The sequence below is a fragment of the Embiotoca jacksoni genome, unplaced genomic scaffold (genome assembly GCF_022577435.1).
Source record: "Embiotoca jacksoni isolate LCO1_2020_lvr unplaced genomic scaffold, fEmbJac1.0.p SCAF_6, whole genome shotgun sequence".
Lineage (NCBI taxonomy): Eukaryota > Metazoa > Chordata > Actinopteri > Embiotocidae > Embiotoca > Embiotoca jacksoni.
Genome location: NW_027185414.1, coordinates 9,982,602 through 10,007,914, shown reverse-complemented (window position 1 = coordinate 10,007,914; position 25,313 = coordinate 9,982,602). Strand labels below are relative to the sequence as shown.

The 25,313-nt window shown below is 39.5% G+C and overlaps 1 protein-coding gene across 4 annotated transcripts; it reads left to right on the top strand.

Moving 5' to 3' along the window:
- Positions 1-975: 975 nt before the first annotated feature.
- On the top strand, positions 976-22,950 carry lpin1a (lipin 1a). Of its 4 annotated transcripts, none has more exons than XM_069173451.1 (24): positions 977-1,172; positions 4,195-4,395; positions 5,040-5,135; positions 8,232-8,328; positions 8,421-8,640; positions 10,639-10,713; positions 10,955-11,044; positions 11,263-11,374; positions 11,980-12,217; positions 12,815-12,967; positions 13,184-13,277; positions 13,611-13,810; positions 14,209-14,302; positions 14,871-14,940; positions 16,294-16,380; positions 17,716-17,808; positions 18,008-18,072; positions 18,197-18,335; positions 18,802-18,950; positions 19,145-19,231; positions 19,337-19,489; positions 19,718-19,832; positions 20,014-20,117; positions 20,251-22,950. In XM_069173451.1, the coding sequence occupies exons 2-24, from the start codon at positions 4,204-4,206 to the stop codon at positions 20,420-20,422; spliced, it is 2,895 nt and encodes a 964-aa protein (XP_069029552.1). In that variant the 5' UTR covers positions 977-1,172; positions 4,195-4,203; the 3' UTR covers positions 20,423-22,950. The 4 variants fall into 4 exon arrangements, with proteins under 4 accessions (XP_069029554.1, XP_069029552.1, XP_069029551.1 ...); XM_069173450.1 differs by having other exon boundaries at positions 11,260-11,374; XM_069173453.1 differs by lacking the exon at positions 10,955-11,044 and having other exon boundaries at positions 976-1,172; positions 11,260-11,374.
- Positions 22,951-25,313: the final 2,363 nt, after the last annotated feature.

Genomic DNA, 25,313 nt, shown 5'->3' with positions numbered 1-25,313 from the left:
AAACCTCCTGGATTACAACTAAGCATTTAATGTTTAATAATGAGCAGATTTAATGTGGCCTTACAGCACGGTGTATTGATAGACTAGAAAGAAAAATGCCAAAGACAATTGAATTATGATTATTTGTTTTGTCTTCTCCCTTGATGTACAATTAATACTGTATCATCTTTCACAGAGGAATGCAGCTGAGATGGAGATAACACATCTAAAATTCAGAGACACACCAGAATATCAGAGCAGCTGCTTAAACTTGCATCTCTGCATGGTCTAAACAGCATCGATATGGGAAATAAAAGCCAAAACAGATCACATGTTGCTTTCAAAAGTTTCCAAGCCACAACTAATGGCTTTCATAATGTTTGTTTGAGGTCATTTGCATTTGTTCAATGCTAAACTGATCAGTCATAAGCCACTATAAGACCAGTCCTTGAGCTGCCAGGCTGTGAAAAGTCTTGGCATTAAAACAGTAATAAGTCATTAAAGAAAGGTCAACAAGTCATCTGTAATTATATATTTTTAACCTATCATGAATAAATATATCATCTGCTTACAATAAGTCAAGAGTGCAGTTGTTAAATGTTAACCTATTTTTTAATAAATGAATTTGGTATCAGATGCCCCAGAACTCTTTTCAAGGAGGGTAGAGGTAAAATAAGATGGGTCTGTCTAAGCAATTAAAACTCTGAAGACAAATCAAGACAAATCATGCTAATTGAAGATAATCACCTATTACATAGCCAGGTCTTAATAGGGGCTTAGAAAGACTGCACATGTATTTACCATTGATAAAGGTATAAGATAGCATAGCAATAACACAAGTAATAGAAAACAAGTATGCGGAGTAAACGGATACAAATCATACGCTAAAATCATAATATCATTTTAAGAGGGAAATACTTAGAAAACAATGTGACGTCAGCGCCGGCTCAGCCAACCGGGTCTCTCCGTGTTTGCAGCTCTGTGGCAGAGGGAGGAATATTTCTACTGCAGTTTAAATAGCCTTGATTAGAGAACCTACGATCAGATGTCATGAGGGCTGAATGAAGCTGAGGGTTAACGACGATGTTTGATTTGAGGACCGAGACGTAACGCACTAAAACAGCAGAGGACGCTTCCTAGAACATTTGGATGGCGCAAATATCCCGGAGCGAAGAACGACATCAATAAATAATGTAAGCACAGATATATTTGGTTCTTTAACATGCTGTCATTGGTATATCGTAAGATTTAAATATCTTAAAGCCCAATCACTCTTAAACCTTTCATGCTGACTTGGTTTTTGTTTTACGCATTTCAACGCGCAGCTGTTTGAATGGAGGCAGACCGCAGAGCCTCACCCCGTATGAAGATGTTTACATGTCGTCTCATAGGCCACATGATACTACGGTGTGATCATGTGGCCCGTGGTGATGAAGCGTGTTTTATTTAGTTCCAAATATAGGGTCAAATACTTATTGAACAGTGCCATGCTAAAGATGTATATTTCTGCTGCCATGGCTATTAATAAGGTTATAAGCTATATAATACAATCCTGATATACTTAAGCCAATTATATATGAAATTTGATGACGTCTGTCTGTTTTTATTGCCACACTGGAACAGTCAGTAATCCGGGAGTGTTAGACTGCCTCTGAAGTCCTATTAAATTGATTTAATTGGATATCCCTTCACATTATCATCTATAAATCCGTCAGCCTGTTATCTCTCTGCCTGCTTTTCTGTTTGTATTTGGTGGTCTAACTGTGTTTGCTGTGGTGACAGTGAAACTGACGTTTTATATTGACTTTTCTTTTGGAGCCTGTGTGGACTTTTATATTGCACTTTGAAAATGTGGACATGTCACAGAGACAACAGCAGTTATTCAGAAGAGGTTTCCTTCATGTTTTTGTTGTTTCTTCAACAGCAAATCCAATAAATGGCACCGAGTGACCCTATGCGTTTTCTCGCGTTTGGTTATTACATAATGGGGACGCATTGCGATTGGCTGTATGAGAGGTGACCTGGACGAGGCTTCGACTGCGTGTGTGTGTGTGTGTGTGTGTGTGTGTGTGTGTGTGTGTGTGTGTGTGTAAGAACAGATACAGCTGTTTGCACGTGGTCGATGTTGACAGTGATATCAGGTCAGCGGCATTTCCATGTTGGTGTGTCTCAGAGGAAACAAATGGATAAGGAGAGAAACAAAGAGGTCAAATAATTATATAATCACTGTCACACAATCCTACTCCCAGTTATTGAGCAAGAAGTCACGTTTAAGATATTAACATGTTCATCTGCATGCACCACTGAAGTCAGAAAATGTGTCTTGTAATTTGGATTTTAACTGACCAATTATTAGAAGATAAAGTCCAAAATATTGAAGAATTGTGTTAATAACGTTGCAGTGTGTTGTGTTGTTATAGTGGTAGTCATCTATACGTGATCATTTATCTTATTGTGACTAGATTTTATAAGGACTCAGGGTTTTGGGTTCATGCTGTCTTTTTTTTTTAAAGTTTGTGTTGGGTTTCCTTTCTGAAATTCTGATCTTCTGATTGTCTCCAATTTATCAAAAACCGGCAAGTGTTTCATAGGCTTTTCTATACAGTTTATTGGCAACACTGGTCAAAACAATGGAATCATTCTATGTGTGACAGAATAATGCTGAGTCATTACAGCAGAACTTCGCTAATCTGTGACTCACAACAATTGATGCATGTTAGTAAATAATCTTGGGTTTTCTGAAATAAGAAGCCATCTGTCCCCTTGGCATGCTTTAATTATTTATGTGTGTGTGTGTGTGTGTGTGTGTGTGTGTGTGTGTGTGTGTGTGTGTTTGTGTGATTGTATGAGTCAGCACAAGCAGGTGACATGGCAGGTGGATATTTAAAGGAACAATTTGCTATACAATTAAGACAATGATATTACTTATTTTGTGTGTTTACACATTTGTCACTATCATAAATACCCCCTACCCCCACCATCACCACCACCTTAAACTCACCTCTCTCTTCCCTGCATTGTTTTTTGTCCGCTGCCCTTGATTTCTTTTTAACATTAACTAACCTCATCCATTTTCTCAAGCCCTTCTTCTTCCTCTGTGTTGGTTTCCTTTTACTCATTTTTCTGAACCATTTCCTCTTTCTGCCTTCTCCCTCCTCTCTCTTTTTTTAAAATCTACTTTTATTTCAGTCCTTTTTTTTGAATGGTTCCCAGTTGAAGTTATTCAGCAAATTTTCACCCACTGATCCAAGGGATCGAATTTGAATTTAATCTAATTGAATTTAGTTTGTAGAGTAAATAATCTATCCTGTTGCTTTGCACAACATACAAAAAGCTGATTTACATATTTTTCAATGACCTCTCCAAAAATATCTGTTTACCATGCACTGTTACTGATGCCATGGTTGCTCCCAAACATAAGGCATCATGGCTGTTTGGCCATTAGCTAGTGTATTGCGCAGTCTAAAATACAATACAGGAGAGTGTGCCATTTTTTTTAATGTTTCCATATGAAAGCATAAAATGTCAGCCTTTCTCTCAATAATATATTAACATTCAATTTAATATATCTATTACATTCTTCTGGCTGCTGGATACACTTTCTTGTTGTTCTCTCTCTCTCTCTCTCTGCTCCACTGAATCAACAACCACCCATCTCGCAGCTCAGTGAATGCTTTTCTCTGACTGTCTCTCTCTCCAGGGCCATGTTTGGCAATCTTGACGTAGAGCATTAGAGGTTGATGAGAGACTGGCAGAGCACCACGATAAATCTTGTCCCTGGTGGACTGTATTTGCACTCCAGAGAGTAAAAGGCCCTTCTGAGTTTACATCACGCTCAACAGACAGAAGAGAAACCGTGAAACATTTTCTTTTTCAAGAAAAATCCAAATGGTTTCGCTCACCAACACCAACCAAAAAACATACCCCTCATTCAGCAACACCACAACAGCAGAGAAAAGAATGTGGAAATCATCTTTGTTTACGGTTTGAGCATCCTGCTTAACGTGAGATTAAAAGGTTGGCTGTCCTATGTGGGCAGTAACTGGACTGTAGATCAGTGTGGCAGGATGACAGTATGGTCTTACATTGCAGTGTTATGTTAAAGACATGAAATGTGTGTAAAACCTCACTGAATAGACAAATGAGAACAAGTAGGGACGTCTTTGTAGCAAAAAACATGAACAAAACTGTATCTTTCTGGCTGTTTGTTTCCAGTTCGAGACCATGAACTATGTGGGTCAGCTGGCGGGCCAGGTGTTTGTGCAGGTCAAGGAGCTGTACAGAGGACTTAACCCCGCAACACTGTCTGGATGTATAGATGTCATCGTGGTCCGGCAGCCCGATGGCTCCCTGCAGTGCTCCCCCTTCCACGTTCGCTTTGGCAAGATGGGTGTGCTGCGGTCGAGTGAGAAACTGGTGAGATTATAGGAGTGCTCTCAGTTTTAACCAGGGTTTAAAAAAAAGAATTCTGGTCTTCATTTTTCATTTAAGTAGTCTTTCTGTATTCTTCTTTTAAAGAAGTTTAAATATTGTGGTTCTATAATTGAAACTGCAGTGTGGTACTTTTGTCTCCCCCTTTCTGTCAGTGAGAGTAATTACAAAAACCTTGTCGGCACACGCTTACATCATCGGCTCCACCTGCAGTTGCTGCTGTAGAATGTGTATAAATTGTTTTGAGAAGAACTGGTGCTGCCCTGCCTATGGAGCATGGCCAGCATGTATTCATCCAGCCAGCGCACGCATGTCTGTTAAAATTCTGAGGACGTTTTATTTGCAACACAGTAACATATTTTGGCACAAGCCATATTATACTAACTAAAACTCAATCAGTTCTTTATTATAATCAATTAAAAAAAACTGTGCATAGCCTTGTATGTATTTCTATATCTTTGTGGTCAAGTTAAAGGTGACAGATATCGTATACAGTAGATGAGCTGGATAATTATTTATAAAATCTAAAGTTACAATATTTTTTCTATACAGAGTCCCAAACAGGAGGTTATTTAAAACCTACTAATGACATTTAACACTTGTTGACTTTTTAAAATTCTGTCTTGCAGGTGGACATAGAGATTAATGGAGAGCCAGTGAGTTTGCACATGAAGCTCGGAGAGAATGGAGAGGCCTTCTTTGTCAAAGAGACTGAGAACAAACTGGTGAGTAATGATTGACAGAGTCATTACTTCAAGTCAGTAAACACACTCAAATATAGAACAGAACATAATCTGCAGACATGAAGGTTATTCAACCTCAGATAAAACACATGCAGTACATGCAGTACTCATAGGGCACATGTTTAATTCTTGTCTTATTTTACTGTTGTAGTTCCCACTGGTTTGACTGATGTATCTACAAATATGAGTTATTGTTATTTGATTGTCAAGCTTAAATCTCCCTGTATTCCTGCCCAGACAAGCCCAGCAGAGGCAAAACATTTGCTTTTTACTAGCAGTCTGAGTTCTGCCAGGCAGCTTCAAAGAAGAGAAAAGACACTTGAAAATCTTTATACATAATTAGATTAACCGCATAAAATCAATACAGAACTGTGTCAATATCTCATCGGCCTATGAATTGAATAAATGTCTTATTTTTTTTGTTTGTTTAATTTAACTATCATGTATGTGTTTATATGATGTGAATATGTAAATGCAGATCATTATACAATCATGCGTGGAAAGAGACCCAGACAGAGAGACTGTACCTGATCAGTCAAATGACACACAGATAATGACATCTGTCTGTTTTGACTAAACAATCTGGGGATCTGATTCTGTTGCCACAAAAGCAGATAAAGACTTTAGCATGTCAGCTGAAACAAAAGCTGAAATACAAGACAGAAAAAGAGCTTTTGTCCTCTTGTGGCATCCTGTTGGCCAGTGTGACTTTAGTTTCCTGGAAACAAATCATTAGAACAGGCAGAAAGCATCAACAAACGCTGTTCAATCAGACCAGTTCGCACACAAACAACGATGTGAGCAGTAGACAGTTGTGTAACAGTTGTGTAACATGCAAGGCATATAGGTCTTCTTGTCTCTTCAACTGCGCTGCATTGTGGCAATAAATCAAGAGCAGGCCATGGTATCAGCATGTCAAAAAAGCACTGTAGTTCAGGGTCAAAACTTCAATGAGGGCGCACAAACTTAAAAATAGATTTACTTAAATATATAAAAATATACAACATGTATTAGAGAGTAGTATTGACGCACAACAGTGAATTACCCAACCTATCAAACACAGTATTACTCTTCCCATGAGACTTCATTCTAGAGTCCAAGGACAGTTCGACAATGAAATTGAAAATGTCATTATGGCGCTGCTTGTGTAGAAATAGATTAGAATAGGAAAGCCTACTTGGTAAATATTTAATTCATATCATATCTTCTTGCTGCTGTTTTGCCTAAATCTCCCAAAGCAGAAGTTATTTGTCAATCTTGAATTTTTATGGAATCAGGGGAACTGTTCTCTACAAAAGAAAAATCCTGGTTTAATAACTTTTCATGTAGCAGTACAAGATTATGTTACATGGAAGTATTTGCAGCACAAATGCAAACATAACAGGAAATAATCTGACCTGGGAACATTTCCTTTTGTTTTGAAAACTGAGTCTTTAAAGTGATAGGTAAAGACTCATGGGAGGTGGAAGCATGGGGGGGATTGGGGTTATGAGGGCACCATTCCTCTGAAGGAAACAAGGATGATCTATTCCACCGCTGTGGTAAACAATCTCTGTCAGCAGTCCCAACGCTGGCTGTGGCCCCTAGTCAAGAATTAAGGGGAATATGTCATAATCTGAGAAGATCTAATTCCTAATCTGAAGGATTACATTGGTCTAATTCTGTTTTTTATTACTTCCCGTTTGACTCAGAGTGGAAGCCATCCTCTCCAACAGTTAGTCAATCAATAAGTGCATTAGGAGCTCTTTTGAATGGGTCCTGAAAGATTACTATCAGACATACCTCGTCTTTAACGGGTGGGGAAAAAAACAGCTTTATCAGTACAGAGTTATTTGCAAATTTTGTTTGACCGTGTCGGTTATACTGTCTGGGCCATGAGTCAAATCCTCTCCTTCACATAACTCCATGTCCACAGAGTGGAAAACCACCAGAAATATATTTATAGCTCTACCCAATTAACCCTTGGGCAATTGGTGATCACTGATCTGTGTAGACTCCAGACAGACTGGAAGACTGTCAGACAGACGCATATTCAGAAATAATAGTAGTACAACCTACAGTATAAAGTACTAAAGCCTAGTGTACCTTCCACTCAAATAAACAGGCACAGGATGAAAGAGGTCTGACATGGCAACTTATCTTTCATCAGTGTCTTTGTTCCGTCTTTTAGTAATTATCTAAATTATTATCCCACTGATCTGAATGGGAAAAAGCTCAACAACATTTTTAAGGAACTATTTGGCATCACGCCCAGTCTTCTGTGTCTCTCCTACACCAACACCACCACCCCCATGGAGCATAAAATAAATGCTGTATTGGATATTCCCTGCAAGGGTAAAGCCGAGAGCAGATATTCACGTTCTGAGCACTGTCCCTTTTCCACTTCAATTGAAATGAATTGGGCTGTGTTATCACACGTGCGCTGCAAAGCATGTGCCAGTCTGCACTGCTCGGATCATTTCTTTATCTTACTCCCTCATCCTCCCTCTGTCTCCCTCTCTGTCTCTCTATTTATTCTTCTGGCATCGTCATGGTAGTGCATCTCTGATGGACAAATCTGTGTGATTTTGCTAATCTGAGCTCAACACCCAAATACTCACCAGATTATTTAGATCCACATGAGAAAAAAAAAAAAAAAAAAAATGTCTGTCTCATCAATCAGTAACTGCATCTGCTCTGCAACACTTTTTTTTTTGTATAACATGAATGCCAGTATGTTAACTATGATTTGGATTGCCATGAAATTTGGTAGAAGTATCCGTGTTTGAGGAGGAGGCATAAATAGTACTAGGGTTTTACTGGGCAAAAATTAGAAGCAGGGCTGGAAGATATATTCAAATATAACAGCAAAAGTACAATTTATAAATTCTCATAATTCGAACACCTCTATTTGTATGACAGAGCTAGCATGAGAGCAGTAGTTGATGAGCAACTTGTTTCATGTGTGAATATATTGTAGATGCAGGCACCAAAGAGGGGTTGAATCAAGTACTGTCAATTTCAGTTTGAAGATGTTGTTTTTTTTATCTTTGATTTGTGAAAACATCCAAGTATTATCTTCCATTCCTCTGTTAACAGGAAGTAGTTCCGTCCTACCTTGCAACATCACCCATCCTGTCAATGGGCGCGGAGTTGATGGAGTCCCACCTGGGCAGGGGCACATCTCGTCACCATGGTAGGCTCTGTTGAAAAAAGAAATGTTGAAATTTGAGAAATGTCATGTGTGGTTTCTGAACAGTTCTTGTACTACTCTTTGTCATCACATAGACACAATCCCTTGCAGCTCACTTCCTGTCCATAGCATGGGACTGCAACAAAGTGATGGAGGGATTACGAAGAAGAGGAGGAAGAGAAGGAAGAAGGCACGGCCAGAGGGCGGTGGAGGAGCAGGAGGGAGGAGAGAGGAGAGCGCAGAGTTCTCAGAGGATGAGGACATGTTCACAATTGACTTGAGCTCGGATGAGGAGAGAGAGGGGGACGGCGGCAGGTGTGTGCATACATGAAAAAGGGTGTGATTGTGTGTGTTTGATTTAGAGCAGAGGTCTTCAACAGGGGGTCCGCAGAGGTACTGCAGGGGGTCCGTGAAATTTTTGATTGATTAGACAATTTTTCTTTTTTAAAAAATTTTTTCCCCACAAATTTAAATGTCTTTAAATACACATTAACATTAATCCAACATATTGTAGCAGATGGATAAATGGAGGCAGAAGATGTTATCTTTCAGTCAGAAATACACACATTCAACAACACGCAGCAGCTCTCTCAAACTGGGCACCGGGTCACTCAGCGCGAGACTAGCCTGGACCTGTCCCTCCAAGCCTCCTGCACTCCTCCAGGTTAATATAAAACACTATTTTATACAATATATATATATATATAGTAGGGGGTCCCTGCTCCATCTCTCTATCAGTTTGGGGGTGCTTGGCCTGAAAAATGTTGAAGACCCCTGATTTAGAGGAAGACAAGAAGGTCAGTAAATACCAGTCAGCCTTTTCTATTTCTGAGGAAAACACCCTTTGTCAGCATTCACAATGTTGTCGGTGAAAATGATGAACCACTGCCCATAACTCTTCTAGTTGTGTTCAAGTGGTTTTTTTCCAGCTATCAAAGAAAGGTTGTGAATTTGCACTACATCAATCAGAGGATCTGGAATACAAAAAAAAAATCCCTGTAAACGGAGGACCTTCTGTTAATGTTGAAAGGTATAATTTTTACCAGCATGGCCCCATATCAGCCACTTTGGTCCAGACTCAACAACTATTGGATAGATTCCAGAATTTTTTTTTTTTTGCAAACATTAATTTCCTGCGTGCCTGAGGGTAAGTATTTACCATCATCATCAGGTCCAATACACATGTTTATAACCAGATATTGGTACTTGCAAAACTATTACATTCCCTCCTCAGCTGTTGTGTGCTACTACAAAAAGTTAGTCTGCTAGCCAAGGGGGGATGGGGGTGGGGACATATTCAGATCCTTTTCGAAGTAAAAGTACCGAAACCTCACTGTAAAAAATACCCCAGCACAAGTAAAAATCCTCCATTCAACACTAGTGACGGTATGTAAGCTGTATCAAGCAGAAGTATGAAAAGTAAAAGTTATGCAGTAAAATGGTCCCTGCCACTGTTTTACTATTATATATAATGTTTGTGGATCGATATTTCAACAGGGGGATGTCAAAACAATTAACCCAGGGAGAACGGAATACTGTATAGGCACATGCAACTCTTTTTTTTTAATCATCAAACAAGAACTAGCTTTTATAAATAAAAAGTAGTCCATATATACTATACCTCACACACACACACACACATACACACACACACACACACACACACACACACACACACACACACACACACACACACACACACACACACACACACACACACACACACACACACACACACACACACACACACAGAGCCTGGAAGTGGTCTCCATTCAGCAAAATCATTTCAATGAAACAAATCAATTGCTTATTAACGAATTAGGGAGAGGCGGTCTAATGTGCCAGACTGCAAGTATGTGCATGTTTTTGTTTATGTGTGTGAAGCCCTATGAAAACCAGCTCTGATTGTTGGACACGCTCCAGGAATTTGTCCAGTTCCCACAGTGTTTTCTGTGTCTTTCAAGTAATGGCTCACAGTGCTGGCCCTAGTTCAGGGGTCCAAGCCTTTTTTAGCAAGTTCACCACACAGTGGGCTGGATAAATTCCTGGAACCCTTAAACACGTGAAGGAATTTGTGTTCGCTTCATGTCATGCTGTACTGTAATACTGTACTTGATGAGCTGGTTTGTGAGGTGGCGATTACAGTCAAACAGGCTGCCAAAGTTCAATTTGGTTTTCAAAGAAAGGATGAGATAAGCAGACTATTAATGGCGTTTCAAAGTTTTTCTGGATATTTTTGCTAGCACAGATGCTTCATTTGGACTTGTTGAGACACTGTATTTACATCTCTCTACATCTTGTATTTGTGATCAGACCTGTGTATGGAGATCAGGGGTCTACGGCTAATACTCGCACACACCCCAGCATCGAGTGGATTCGTTCACAGAGGTATTATTTTGACACTAATCACACAGACACACGCACTTTATGATGAACTAGTTGTTTTATCTCTTAAACTCTTTAACCTATTTAAAAGCCTTTTTATCATGCTGCACATTATTGAGACATTTTCTGTCCTCACATTACTGTACTGTGATAATGATCACAACTCCCTGTCTTTAACTTTGTTTTTCCTTCTTCTTGTCTCCTTTTTCTGTTTTTATCTGTTTGTCTGTTTATCTTATTGTAGTAATGTGATGAAGGAGACTCTCTCCACCCCTCAACCCTGTGGTCTGTCCATCTCCTGTCCTCAGCAGACCTCTCAGTTTTCTTCTCTTAGGTATCGCCTTCAAATCCTCTGAACACTCGATGATATAATGCACTAATAATAGAAAGTCATAGAGTTAGCTGGAAACTTTTTTTTTTGGGGGGGGGGGGGGTTGGGCAGACTAATGGGATTTGTAAAATATTTTTGTTCTGATGAGATTAAGATTTATTTTGTGCACATGTAGTACACATTGATCGAAATCAAGTGTCTGACTGTCGCTTTACCAGCAGTCCAGATGATTCGCGGTCATCAACACCGAAGAGTGACTCAGAGCTAGCCAATCAGGCCAAGGACAACCCCGAGATGCTGTGGACCTGGGGGGAGCTGCCAAAGGCTGCCCAGGTATCCAAACATATGCATATATACATGCACATACTGCATAACATGGGAATTTTTGTATATCATATCTCTTGGTTTCACTTCTCTCACAGCAACTAAATCAACAAGACGTTCATGACATGCAGTGTAGAGCCGTTCATGAGCCCTAAACGTATTTACAAAATGTACTCTGTGCTGATCATACTCAGTGTGGTTGGTGATTTCCAAGATTACATCATGGAATGAGACACTGAGTGGTTGCCTACATATTTTCATTTAGACTAGACTTGAAACAGCTTGCCTGACTCTCTCCAATAACACAACACACCTACCATTACCTCTAAATCTCACTGTTTAAAAATATAAAAGTAATTAACAGTTGCTCGACAACCAGCAGAAACCCCAGGAAGCTGCTGCTCCTGACCAGAAACCCCACAAACGGTCACTTTTACCCCTCATTTTTTGTACAGATTAAACAAACAAGATATAACTTGTAAATATGTGAACTTTGGCAAGGTAACACACAGATGAATGTAAATGTAGATAAGGGAAATGGGAAGGCCCGAGAGAACAAAACAAAAAAAAAATACTGTGTGAAAAGTTTTGATTCATCTCTTTGTCTTTTACAGCCATCCTTCCTGACTTCCCACCAGAAGCAGGACTCTGCCGCAGCAGTGTCCATCCCCGTGTCTGCCAGTACTCACTTCAGAGCCATCAATGACACCGGACCTCCCTCCCTCACTCTGTATGCCCCCCAGCCAGGGGAGACCAATGCTCATGATGGGGACAAGAACGCTGGAGAAAACAGAAGCGAAGCAAGGGTCGGACTAACAATTAATGCTGGGGACAGCTCGGGAGGAGAGCATGGTAATTATATGGAGAATGACACTGCAAAGTCATTTCTACAGTGGCCTAAAATTATAATGGTAAACATCGGTTACAGAAAAATGTCCACTAAGTAATCCATGTATTTGAAAAGTACCATAACGTGACATGATTAAAAGTGTTAAGTACTTCCAGTTTGATGTTTTGAGTATCCCAGACATAACTACAAAACTTTACCATCAAAGTGCTGTTCTGTAAAACATTGCCAAATGTCAAGAAATATATTCCAAGTTTTTGTTGTTATTTCATGCTGTATTATCTGCTGTTGGACCGCATCATTCAAAAACATGAAATGACCGAAGGCATTAAGGATAATGTCCTATTAGTCGCAGTTGAAGCTGTTTACAAGTTGTAAACACCAGACGTTTCCCACAACTAGCAGAAATAGCCCTTTAGAGACCTCCGGTGGTAGTTTTGTGGAAGTTCATGTTGTGAAACTGACTTCTGAATGAGTGAGATGCGACATGTCAACAGCCTGATTCGAGTGGTAAATATAAGGATTGTAGAATTGCAGCTTGCTAATGATGATGGTGATCCATGAGTGTGTTTCTGTTGATTTTCTTCTGACTGTTTTTCTAGGGAGAGAGGTGGAGAATGATGGGCCATTGTGTGCAGAGATGGAGAGTTTAACAGCCTGCTCAATGTCTCAGAGAATTCTTCCTGATCATCTGGACGAAGGCAGGAATAGAGGAAGTCCGATCAGAAGGACAGATTCACCATCGAAGAGAAATGGTACTGTCTGAGTGTTCTGGTAACCTGCGAACTGTCTTTATCCTTTAGTCTCATCGTTTCTGCTGCCAATTAAATGTGATCATGTTCTTTTTAACTTCTCATCAGTCTTATTCCAACTTTTTATGTCCAGGACATGGAGCTGCATTGTTTGTATGACTTGTGCAATATAAATAAAGTCTGATTGATTTGACTGATAGACGATACTGTCCCTTCTAGAAAAAAGAAGCCAACACCTGGGTGCTGACGGCATATATCTGGATGACATTACGGAGCTGGAGCCTGAAGTAGCTGCGCTCTACTTCCCTAAAAGGTACATCAGTAAACACATACATGTACCGAGCACATTTGCGGATGTCTTCTTATCTGATACTTTCTGACTGATTTAATGATTGAAGGACAGGCGTTTAAAAGCTAGAGCTAACTTTACCATATCGTAAATATTGCAGTAATAGATCTTTAAAATTAATTGACTGGGGCTGTAATTGGCTGATGAAGATTAATAATGCTGTTTGGCCACTACTTTTTAATTATTATAAAGGTACTACACTTATACTTTAGGCCATTGCTTTTTTGGAGCATAACATTATCAAAATGACTTACATCTTCACCATCTGTGAGAGTGTGTGTGTTACTCGTTCTTCAGCGACGGAGGCGGAAACTCAATGAAGGGGGACTCGGAGATGATGATGATGGCCGTGCGCAGTGCTAATCACTCCCCACAGTCAGTGGGCAGCAGTGGGATGGACAGCGGCGTGGACAGTTTGACAGACCACATGGGTGACCTGCCTCATGTCGCCATCTCTTTGTGTGGAGGACTCACTGATAACAAGGAGATCACAAGAGGTAGAATAAGCAATGGGAGAGTTGTTTGCAATGTTTACACTGACAAGTAACACCACACACGTGCAACAGTCACAATGAAAAGAACATAAGGCTTCACAAAAGAAATTAAAACTGAAATTTAGTTTTTAGTTTTGCCTTGTTATTTTTTTTCATGTTATAGTGTCATGAGTTTGATCGAACCAGAGACATGAGACAAAACAATGTGACAATACAATAGGTCTGTTCACTTTTTAAATTTGTTCACAAAAACAAAGAAATACATTGTGTAAAGTCTCCTTCAGTGACACAGAAATAAGTTTTAACAAAAAAATAAAATAAAGAAACTCTCTAAATCATGTAGTTGTCAATCAGGATGTATTTTTGCCTCTTTATGTACCCTGTATGTGTGTTTTCCACAGGGCAGTTCCTGGAGAGGGCAGTTTCCTACCAGCACTTCTCTGAAAACCCCTCAATTATTGATGACCCTAACTTGGTGGTCAAGATAGGAAACAAGTATGCACTCCTATATTCAATACCAAAGTGGGTTTCACAATTTGAGAACCGTGATAAACGATGATAACCGCCTTATATATGCTTTGGAACAGTTAGATACATACATACTCTCGCCTACATCTTAACACAAGTAATGTGTGCATTTCGATGATTTGTGTTCTCTCAAATTTAACACTTGCCGAAATATCTGCCGGTTTCGTTTGATCATTTTTCCCGCAAAAAATGTAACGCGCTCTTTTTTTTTTACGCACACAATAAACATGCTGAAAGCTTTTATCCGTGTACAACTTACATTTCCTTAGCTGCTAATTTCAGCAGTTTGAAAACAGGTGAGTGGCCCCGCCCCTTCCGCCACGTAATCAAGATGGCGAGCGTAATGGGCGAAGGGTGTCCAAGGTTTTTTCTTCTTTTATTTTACCGTTATGAGCACATCGTCCGGGTGCACCACGCTGCCGCACATGTCAGTGTGCATGCCTTTCCACCTAAAATAGTAAGAGTAGCCATACATCTAGGCCTTGATGTCGGAATAGTAAAGTGTGCTTATAACTTTTTCTGTCACCTGTTGCAGGTATTACAACTGGAACACAGCAGCTCCCGTCATGTTAGCCATGCAGGTCTACCAGAAACCCTTGCCACAGGTAAGACAACAGTAATACACAAAATCATGTCTTTCCAATATTGTATATATATATATATATATATATATATATATATATATAAATATATATAATATAAGTTAAAGTAGCAACTATAATCAGCAATATGTGTTAAAAAAAAAAGAATTGGGCGTTATGTAACAGAAAGGACCCATTTATTGGATTATTACTTGTACAGCAAGTAGCGTATTTTCTGTAGTAGTTTTTATACTGATGGGTAGTCTAGTCTAAAAAATTTAAAAAAAAATCATCCTTTATGAATTGATGTTGTGTTTTGTATTTAGCATATTTTTTTAAATATAGTGGATTAAAATGTAGGCCTACAAGGCTGTGAAATTCACTGAAGTTGATGTATGAAGTAAAATAGATATAGGTACAAATAAGTCAAGTACAAAAGTTTAAAAATAATTGTGCCTGAAAACAAATAGTAACACTGAAAAAATATCGTTCTCAAGTATATTTGTGTTGGACGAGGTAAACTATGGTGTCAAAATCTTGGCGCTGCACCAGAAAAGAGCACCCTCTCCCTCAATAATACTCTGTTCACATATTTATCATCACTGGGCCGTGACCAGCGATGACAAATCGCTCTTAACTCTTTTCTTCACTGAAAAATGAGGCGTTACGGGGTTTTATTATGTTTTCGGTCTGAGAAAGTGTCTGTCGGTGCAGGTTTCTCTATTCTTTGTGCTCCTCTCCTTTGTAAAATGAATCACTCCAAAGGCATTGCATACGTGCTACACAGCTTTTAACAGCATAGTTTCAAATTCCGTATGTTGTACTTATTGCTATTATTATTGTTTGTTACATGGCGTTTGGTGTGTTTTACTGCTATGCAACCCCCTGCATCACTTTTCTCCTGTGTACTCCCAGCATTTTGCAATTAATTCTCTTAAATCTGATGTTTCACTTTGGTTCAGTGTCTTCATTTGCTAGCATCCACTATCTAAATCCAACCAAATCCTACTACCTAATGTGTGTTCACGCTCACTTCTGGATCTCATAATCAATATTTCCAAACAAATTGATATATGTTTTGGTTAGAGTATGAGGTTTAAATCTGATTTTTTTTTATTTTATTGTTTACATTAAGTGAACAAAGCTGAAAACATTGTTATGGCATCTATTACGGCAGCAATTGAAATTGTTCGTTTGTGAACACACACAAGAAAGCTCATGCCAAAGCTGCCAATCTTATACCACAGTGAAATATTGTGTTAAACCTGTTGTCCTAACACTTTAATAATGTCATGTCTTTATCCCCCTCCTTATTCTTCCTTATTATTTACATACATCTTTTCTCTCACCATCCATCCGGTGTTTGTGTTTACTAAGTGTTGGTGTTTGAGTTATGTGTTTTCTGCTTTTGGCCTCTTCTCATACTGCCTACCTGGTCTCTTTGGCTCCAGCCCTTCCCAGCCTGTATGATATTCTCTGGCTTTGCTTGAGTGTTGGTCGGGTCATGCATTTGTATTTTTGTTTTTTTAATTGTCATTATATCCCATAATGCCCCCAAATCTTTGTCTATCAGAACCTCTCTCTGAGCCTGCTCACACCTTAAATTAATATGTTCCCTGGGTGATCCGATCACAAGTGGACTGCTCTAAGTACAACTGTAAAGCACGGAGATCCAATCTGCTCAAACCACATTTGGAGGTGCCCTCAGACACATATGACCACATTATTTTAGCAGTGTGAACGCAAATGCATCCTGGGCCACATTGAAGGACCACCATTAAGTTATGTCATCTGATAAGCAATGGAAACATCCAATAGAAAAAATATACTGCGTGATTTCCTGTACAGAAAATAGAAAGATTCACTGAACTGGTGCCTATAAAGCAGCTGCTTACTGAATAAAAACACAGGCCGTTTCACCAGGCCCTCCTCTGGGTTTTGTCTTATCTTCTAGTTTACCTCGCCTGTACTTTCTGACACACGTCAGACCCACAAATGCGAAAGAGCTCCCTGCCTGCTTTGACAGTACATGTATCCACCGCAGCGCAGAGCCCGACCCTCTCAAACCCGCTGCAATAATTAAATAATCTGAGCCTGAACTGACGCGATCGGGCCAAACCTGATGGTTCAGATTGTGGATTTTAAACTCAAGCATTCAGATATTCTCAAAATGCGAAAAACGTCACAGATTTGTGATAGACGGGGCATTAAAACGAGACATGAATGAGCACATTTCGTTAACTGCTACTCCTCTCTCCCCACGTTTCTGTTTGTGCTCACGTTTGTTTACTTGTTTATTTACTAAATGTATATGTTAATTTGCATATTGAATGTGGAAGTGAGGTCCGATCACAAGGGGTCACGAAATGCATGATAATTCCAGGTGTGAACAGGCGTACTTTGAGTTGTCCACTTGCGATCGGATCAGCCAGGACACATTTTCATGCAAAGTCTGAAAAGGCTCTCTGTCTCCTTGTGATGTCACTTCTTGTTTTCCCAAGTGTATTTTTTCTCCCTGCTATCTAGCCGAAATCTTCAGAAGACTCTGCTTTTCATGTTTTCTTTTGCATCTTCAGCATTTTATCTGCATGCCATTGTGTTTCACCTCTAAGTGCCTTTATTTTGGTGAGTCAGTTGGAGTTTAGTGTCATTTGAAACGTGGTTTGTTATGTTTTACTTTACCTTTTGAGTTGTTGATTTTTTTTTTTTTTGTGCTTTCTGGCGCTTTGAGTTTTCTTCTGTCAGTTTTGAGTTACATTTTCAGGCAGTTTTGAGTTGTATGTGCGTGGTTGTCTCCAGGCCTCAGTGGAGAACATCATGAAGGAAAAGATGCCAAAGAAAGGAGGACGCTGGTGGTTCTCATGGAGAAGCAGGAACAGTGACTCCAAGTCAGTAAGTACACAGATGGAAACACCGTTGGTGACATCTTCAGTGTATGATTAGTTTGTAGTCTTTACATATACTTGGACAGCAGAGAGGGACAGAGGGGCAACAGGGCGGGAGGCAAAGGGTCACATCTATTCCTCAACATCAGCAGATGATGCTTCAGTCAATCAAGTCACTTGTGACCTTTGACCTTTGTGCTCCTCAGGAATCAGTGACAGAGGCAGGAGGAGACCAAGAAGAGAGTTCACCTACTATAGCCTCAGTGAACAGGTGACTTCAGACACACAACTGCCTTTTCTTGCTTGTTCCGTCTTCACATCACTGTATGTTTCTCTCACAAACACTCGAGTTTCGTCACTTCTTGTACCAAACTGGCCGTCTTGGAATTTTTAAGGTTAAAGGATGAATCATCCTCCAGCGATGAGGACCACAGATCATCCAGTCTGGTGTCAGGATCCTGTCAGCCGGAGCCCTTCGTGAATTCTGGCAGCATCTGTTACAAGAAGACTCTTCGTCTCACCTCGGAACAGCTGGTAAAGTATTTATTGCTACAGTTAGACATGTTAGTTTATGTCAGCTTTGAAGCTATCTCATGACTTATTACACGTTGCACATATGGTTTGCCATGAGAAAGCAAGAATGTGGGCAAAGTAATATCTCTACTTACATAACAAACATGGATACATTATCTTCACTTGGACCACCTCAGGCTATAAATTCCTGCAGTGGGGAGGCGGAGGTGTATTGTGGAGCTGCAGATTTTACAGATGAAATTCTCCTTCACCACAAAAACAAACACCTAAAAGAAATATAGTCTCTGTATTTTTAAATAAATATTTGGATGTTACTCTACATTTTGACAGTAAAAGTAGATGGTATTTTTTCGTGTGCTCCTAACTGAAATTCTGGACTGCACTTTTAACCTTCTTTATTCTCTGTGTGTGTCTGGCTCGCCTCCATATCAATTTTCTGTGTGTGTGTGTGTGTCTGTGTTTAAAGGCTAGCCTGCAGCTGAAGGAGGGTCCTAACGATGTAGTGTTCAGCGTGACCACTCAGTATCAAGGCACCTGTCGCTGTCATGGCACAATCTATCTTTGGAGCTGGGATGACAAAATAGTCATCTCCGATATAGATGGAACAATCACCAGGTAAGAGGCAGCAAGGCAGCGGCCTGTAGTGGCTGGATAGTTCAGTTTCGGGTAATCACCAGCAGATGTCAGGCTTTAAACAGACTTAGGGTTTAGTTTCTCTGTAATACAGGTGTTAAAGGCCATGAAAGTGTACGAAGTTAGTTTTAAAAAAAAAACATCTGCATTGATTGTGTGCTGTTGCCTCCCATTAGGTCCGATACTCTGGGTCACATCCTGCCCACACTTGGGAAAGACTGGACCCACCAGGGTATTGCACGGCTCTACCACAGAGTCAGCCTGTGAGTGCTGCCGTAAACCTATATGTTCAGTTCATTGTCAATTTTGCTTTAACTGAAATATATTGTTTTTGTGGCTGTGTCTCACTCTTTCCCTCTCTGTCACAGGAATGGATATAAATTCATGTACTGCTCGGCGAGGGCCATTGGCATGGCGGATATGACGCGAGGCTATCTGCACTGGGTCAACGAGAGGGGGACCATGCTGCCGATGGGCCCGGTGCTGCTCAGCCCCAGCAGTCTTTTTTCTGCCTTGCACAGGTCAGACACACACTACGTGTACAAAAACTTTAATGTGACCTTAAAGTCATAAAAACAAAAATAACAATAGGTGCATTTTTGTGTCATGTACACTGCAAACAAATAATTTCATAATTTTTTTGTATAGAATATGAATCGATTTTTTTTTTTTTTTTTTAAATCTAGTGACACAAACGACCTAAAAAGAATAAAACTATAAAAGTGTGCTCAATGTTATGTATCGTGTAGGGAGGTGATTGAGAAGAAACCGGAGAAGTTTAAGATTGAGTGTCTTACAGACATCAAGCAACTTTTCTACCCAAACACTGAACCATTCTACGCTGCTTTTGGCAACAGAGCTACGGTGAGACTTCAAACAAACACACAAACTTTGACAACTGAACTGATGTCAGTTTTCTGTCAAGTATTTCTATGCTGATGTGATGATGGCAATGTTGTCCATCTACTTTAATTCTAAATTGTTGTTCATATTTTGGCCCTATGACTGTTTTTTTTGGATGCTGATTGTGTATGTCTGATTTCAGGATGTATATTCCTATAAGGAGGTGGGTGTTCCTCTGAACAGGATTTTCACTGTCAATCCCAAGGGGGAGCTGATACAAGAACATGCCAAAACCAATATCTCCTCGTAAGCTATATATATATTTTTTTGTGTTATCAGAGTAAGCTAAATGTGGGCACATATGTAGACTGATGTTTGAATGTATGAATTCTGTTTTTATACAGTAAAAACTGCTAAAGTATCTGTGTGTCTCTTTCAGTTTTGGGCACCTCTGCGAGATGGTCGACCACGTCTTCCCGGTCCTGGGTCAAGATGAGGAAGCAGACTTCCCCCGCTCTGACTCTTTTGACCAGTGCAACTACTGGAGCAAGCAAATCCCTGATGGCACCAATCAGGAAGAAGATGACCCACAGCCTTTTAAAACAAGCTGAGGAAACCCCATCAAACATAGTAGTGCAGTCGCTGCTTTCTAGCTTCTCTACGCCTGTGGCCAGTGGTTTTGAGTTTCATCATGAAAGCAAGCAGCCCAGCTCAAGAGTGAAGATCTTAATCAGGTCAGAATTAACAACAGTTAATCAAGCTTTTCCTAACATGGTAAATGAAGGTGGGTCCTTAGCTCAAAGACAATACTTAAGATAAGTAACTGTAACTACTGATTCAAGATGAATGTGTTTCCATTATCTCACACAAACAAATCACTGCTATAACTCAGCAGTGAGAACACGAGCAGTCCTGGAAACCAAGATAAAAAGATTAGAAAGTGCACTGACTCACAAGCATATACTTTAAGTAAGACTTGTAAAGGCATCCCACAACATAAAACACATCAGAACAGGAAGCATAATGTCCCTTTAGCTCTCTGAGCGATTCCTCAGACTGGTCATCGTTCTTTCCTTCATCCCACATCACTTAGACTGATGGATAGAAAATAATTGTTATATATAAATAATAAAATATTAATATTAGTTCTGCTTTTCAAATCCCAGATAGGCCTGTTGGTGCAGCATTCATTTTCTTAAATCTTGTTTAGGAAAGACCATTGACCTTTTCATCCATCACATGCAATATAATCCCCATATTGTGAGAAGAGACTCAGAATCTTGGTTTAAGCTGTACCTGATCCAGGTATGTGGCTTGTAATCTTTGCTGACCTCACGTACTGTGAACACTTTGCACCAGAAACCCCATATTACGTTATAGTACAACCACCCAGAGCATGCAAACATAGCCCAGACAGTGTGTCCGGACATGTTCTGTACCAAACTCCTTTGCAGGTTCACCTAAATGTGTTGTGGTCTCCTGACCGTGCTACTGTGAAACAAGAGGCTTCGGCACATTTTATAGTGTTCAGTGACTATATTCAAGGTAAAAGCAGGACAATGCAATTAACTTCAGTCTTTTGTTATTTCTCTCTGTTGTTAAATGTACAAAGGAACTCCACTGATATGCTAGAATGTAATGTATAAATCACTCATTATTTTAATGACTAATGCTCGTCAATGCAATTTCTTTATAAGCTCTTATATTTTCAGTTTAATAATAATGTTACTGCTCAGATCAGTATACTTTTATGTACACACAAATCTGTCCTGTAGTGAAGTAAATGTAGTATTTTCAGATGCAATAAGAATTTCTCATCAGAAACATCTATTTTTTATAGTTTGTACCTATTTCTATTTATCTGTTATTAGATGTTTCTGTTTTATCCACTGATCAAATAACATATACTGTATTGCATTCATGTGGTATGGAAGCCTGTGTGTTACTTAAATTGGGGGAAAACCACTGTATATGACGATAACAATAGTTTTTTTTGACCATATGAAGTGAATTCTTTTTCTAAAAAGCTCTTGAGCTGATATATTGTCTAAAAAACCTTGTTACTGGTGCTCATTCAAATGTACTTTAAGCCATTTAATACTTTACTGTAAGTCTCTTTTTAAACCAGCTGCCTCGTGTTGCAGGTGGCATTGTCACCATGTGATCACTAAAGCCAAATCAACATGCAGTATTTTAGGAAAACTAGTCAATTAATTGCCTCTTCCCACATATAATATCAGCTGTTAAATCATTTTGCTTCATTTGGTGCCTCTGGTTTAAGAAGGACATGAAGATGGCTTAATTGAAAACTACTTGGAAATACTTGTATTTTTTGCAACATACAGAAGAGCCACATCAGCCAACATAAAACCTTTCCTGTTCATGTGAAAATTGTTTCTCCAAATTTTTTATTATCTGAGGAATTACAATTTCTCCTTGTAATTCATTGGGTTTTAGTTTGAATTAAACAAGCAAATTTGTTCTCGGATATTAAAAGCATCCTGTATTGAAGAAAATGCCAGAATACAGCTAGCAAACCCGCTGATTGCTTGTGACTGATACTGTTTGTACATAGAAATAATACTGTGTGACTGATGCTGTACTGTGATTGATTTGCCTAAAAGAAAATTGATCAGGAATGAACCTTTTACTGAATCAAAAATTATTGATGTTCACATGTCTTTGGGGAGTCACATGTAGTTTGTGTTAGAAGAAAAGATGCAAAGGAGGCATTCTGTCGTAGAGTTAAGATGCATACTTGCGTGGCTATGGTGTCTTTTCACCTGATCTTTTAGGGAAGTGCTTTGCTTTTGAAAAGAAGAAAAACAGAGATTAGATCATTTCGTTTCCTTGGGGCATAATAAAAATTGTGCTTCCAAAATTTTTAGACTAAATCATTGTTTGTTAATTATCACCTAATTCTTTCTGTGAAAGATTTATTAAAACTCATGACTAGTTTTCAGTCTGTCTCTGTGTTGATTTGGATGATGATCCAGTTTGTTGTCTCTAATGTAAAGGTTCTGGTATGTTGGCACTAAGCAGCAGTCTACCGAGCAGTGTGCAGTGCAAGCTATTGTTAACAATGTAGATCAATCTGTACAATGAAAACATTTTTCAATAAACTCAAAAACAATTTCTACTTTGTGTTGCACCTTTTTTTTTTTTAACTCTGAAAATGCAATGTTAGATGTTTTGTTGTTTACTTCTTTACTTATATCTTTTACCTCTGACTTAGAGTCTTAGCTGAGAAGAAATAACACTGATCCATAATGTTGTATCTAAATTTGTATTTCTGGCTTTAATTAGAAAACTGTTGTTGAGAATGATACCACAAAGATCCTGTTTCTGCTCAGCAAAACCACATTGTATTACCAAAATAAGGAAAGTGTTTAATCTTGTTGAAAACAAGGCATCTGTTTCATATTTAAAACAAGGCCCTATTTAAATTAAAGCCACACCCTCCTACTCCTCCTATTTCCGTTGTATCCCATTGCTACTTTTCTCCACACACTTATTTCTCTTCATTTCTTTGTTCCCCTTCTATCTCACAGACCCCAAAGCACATACAGTACCAGTCAAAAGTTTGGACACACCTTCCCATTCAATGGTTTTTCTTTATTTTTATTTTTTTCTACATTGCAGATTAATATTGAAGACATCCAAACTATGAAGGAACACATATGGAATTATGTGGTAAACAAAAAAAAGTGTTAAACAAACCAGAATATGTTTTAGATTTTAGATTTTCAAAGTAGCCACCTTTTGCTTTGATGACAGCTTTGCACACTGTTGGCATTCTTTCAATCAGCTTTACAAGGTCGTCACCTGGGATGGTTTTAAATTAACAGGTGTGTCTTGTCAAGAGTTAATTTGTGGAATTTCTTGCCTTCTTAATGTGTTTGAAACCATCAGCTGTGTTGTGCAGAGGGGGTTGGTGCACAGTTTAATACAGTGAATAGGCCTATTCGACTACAGTTCTAATCCATATTATGGCAAGAACCACTCAACTAAGTAAAGAGAAACGACAGTCAATCATTACTTAAACAGGGAAGGTCAGTCAATCCGGAAAATCTCAAGAACTTTGAATGAATCCTCAAGTGCAGTCGTGAAAACCATCAAACGCTATGATGAAACGGGCTCTCGTGAGGACCGCCCCAGGACAGGAAGACCAAGCGTTACCTCTGCTGCTGAGGATAAGTTCATTAGAGTTACCAGCCTCAGAAACCGCAAATTAACAGCACCTCAGATTAGAGCCCACATAGACGCTTCGCAGAGTTCAAGTAGCAGACACATCTCAACATCAACTGTTCAGAGGAGACTGCGTGAATCAGGCCTTCATGGTCGAATTGCTGCAAAGAAGCCACTACTGAAGAAGAAGAGACTTGCTTGAGCCAAGAAACACAAGGAATGGACATTAAACCAGTGGAAATCTGTACTTTGGTCTGATGAGTCCAAATTTGAGATTTTTGGCTCCACCCGCCATGTCTTTGTAAGATGCAGAAAAGGTGAGCGGATGGTTTCTACATGTGTGGTTCCCACCGTGAAGCATGGAGGAGGAGGAGGTGTGATGGTGCTTTGCTGGTGACACTGTTGGTGATTTATTCAAAATTCAAGGCACACTTAACCAGCATGGCCACCACAGCATTCTGCAGCGACATGCCATCCCATCTGGTTTGCGCTTAGTGGGACCAGCATTTGTATTTCAACAGGAGAATGACCCCAAACACACCTCCAGGCTATGGAAGGGCTATTTGACCAAGAAGGAGAGTGATGGAGTGCTGCGTCAGATGACCTGGCCTCCACAATCACCTGACCTAAACCCAATTGAGATGGTCTGGGATGAGTTGGACCGTAGCATGAAGGCAAAGCAGCCAACAAGTGCTCAGCACCTCTGGGAACTCCTTCAAGACTGTTGGAAAACCATCCCAGGTGAAGACCTCGTGAAGCTGATTGAAAGAATGCCAAGAGTGTGCAAAGCTGTCATCAAAGCAAAAGGTGGCTACTTTCAAGAATCTAAAATATAAAACATATTCTGGTTTGTTGAGCATTTTTTTGTTTACCACATAATTCCAAAAGTGTTCCTTCATAGTTTGGCTGTCTTCAATATTAATCTGCAATGTAGAAAAAAATTAAAATAAAGAAAAAACATTGAATGAGAAGATGTGTCCAAACTTTTGACTGGTACTGTACCTCAGTCACTTTTGGAAAAAAAACAACAACTTTCTTCTGCCCTCCCACACACACACACACACACACACACACACAGCCACACACAGCTCTTCCTTCCTCCTCCCCTGTTTTGGCTGAAGTGAAGAAAAGTTTGACTCTCTTTTGGGAGTGGATCTTTTCTGACCCTTAAAGTGAGCATTGGCCATGCTCGAGTGACACATGTTGATTAAGTAATTAAGTGAGTAAGGATGTTGGACTATTTGCCGATTTGTTCACTTATGTAGGCTACTGATATGCATTTCAACAATAATGTGATTGCTTACTTTAGAAAAT